The sequence below is a fragment of the Fulmarus glacialis genome, unplaced genomic scaffold, assembly GCF_000690835.1.
Source record: "Fulmarus glacialis isolate BGI_N327 unplaced genomic scaffold, ASM69083v1 scaffold25863, whole genome shotgun sequence".
NCBI classification, from domain to species: Eukaryota; Metazoa; Chordata; class Aves; order Procellariiformes; family Procellariidae; genus Fulmarus; species Fulmarus glacialis.
This window is the reverse complement of record NW_009201349.1, coordinates 1,395-2,206: the sequence shown is the minus strand read 5'-3', so window position 1 is coordinate 2,206 and position 812 is coordinate 1,395. Positions and strand designations below refer to the sequence as shown.

The 812-nt window shown below is 58.7% G+C and overlaps 1 protein-coding gene across 1 annotated transcript in view; it reads left to right on the top strand.

The window, feature by feature from the left end:
- Positions 1-214: 214 nt before the first annotated feature.
- The window catches only part of MRPS2 (mitochondrial ribosomal protein S2), a gene marked incomplete at its 5' end in the record, with an annotated part of 1,049 nt that continues 451 nt past the window's right edge, over positions 215-812 (top strand). The window contains 2 exons of the mRNA XM_009573922.1: positions 215-344; positions 734-812. Of these exons, the coding sequence (XP_009572217.1) occupies positions 215-344; positions 734-812 (209 nt within the window). The remainder of the gene's footprint in view (positions 345-733) is intronic.

Sequence of the window (812 nt, the reverse complement as noted above, 5' to 3'; positions counted from 1 at the left end):
CCCGGGGAAAGGGGGGTCCTCCGAGCCGGGCCCCTGCACCCCTGGCACTGTCTGCACCTAGGTCCAGGCGATGAGCAATGTCCTTGCTGGTATCGCCAGGCCCTTGTTGCACTCAAGGGGCCATGGGCGTATCAGGGCCCTTTCTCCCGTCCCGGCTCATCCCCTGCAAACACAGCAAGAGGGAGTAGTGATAGCTTTTTTTCCCTTCTCTCAGCTGAGGATGACAAGCTGCTGTCCGAGCCCCTCAGCCACCCTGACTTCTTCAACGTGAAGGAGCTCTTCTCCCTGAAAGATCTCTTTGATGCCCGGGTGCACTTGGGGCACAAAAAGGGATGTCGGCATAGGTGAGTGACCCCATTTTGAGATCCAACACTTGTTGACATCAGGAGTGTTTCCCTTGACCACATCAGCCTTTGGGGGTTGCACTAGGTTGATCTGGGTCTGGAACTGTCCACACAGACCCCCATTTCCACCTGGGCACAGTCACTGCCCTGCAAAACTGCAGGGACCCCAGTCAGCACAGGCACCGAGTGGGGTGTCAGACCTGCACCCCCCTGAGCCCGGTTGGCACAGGCGCTGCGCACGAGGGCTCTCAGCAGAGACCACCTCTGGTACCATCTTTCGGGGTGTGAGAAGGTTTCTGTGGGGCCACACCGCGTTTGGAAACACTGCTCGATGCCTGTAGCACTCTGTCCCTGCGTCCCCTTGTGTCGCCCTCCCTCTGTCCCTGCAGGTTCATGGAGCCATACATCTTTGGCTGCCGCCTGGATCAGGACATCATCGACTTGGATCAGACAATGCAGCACCTCCAG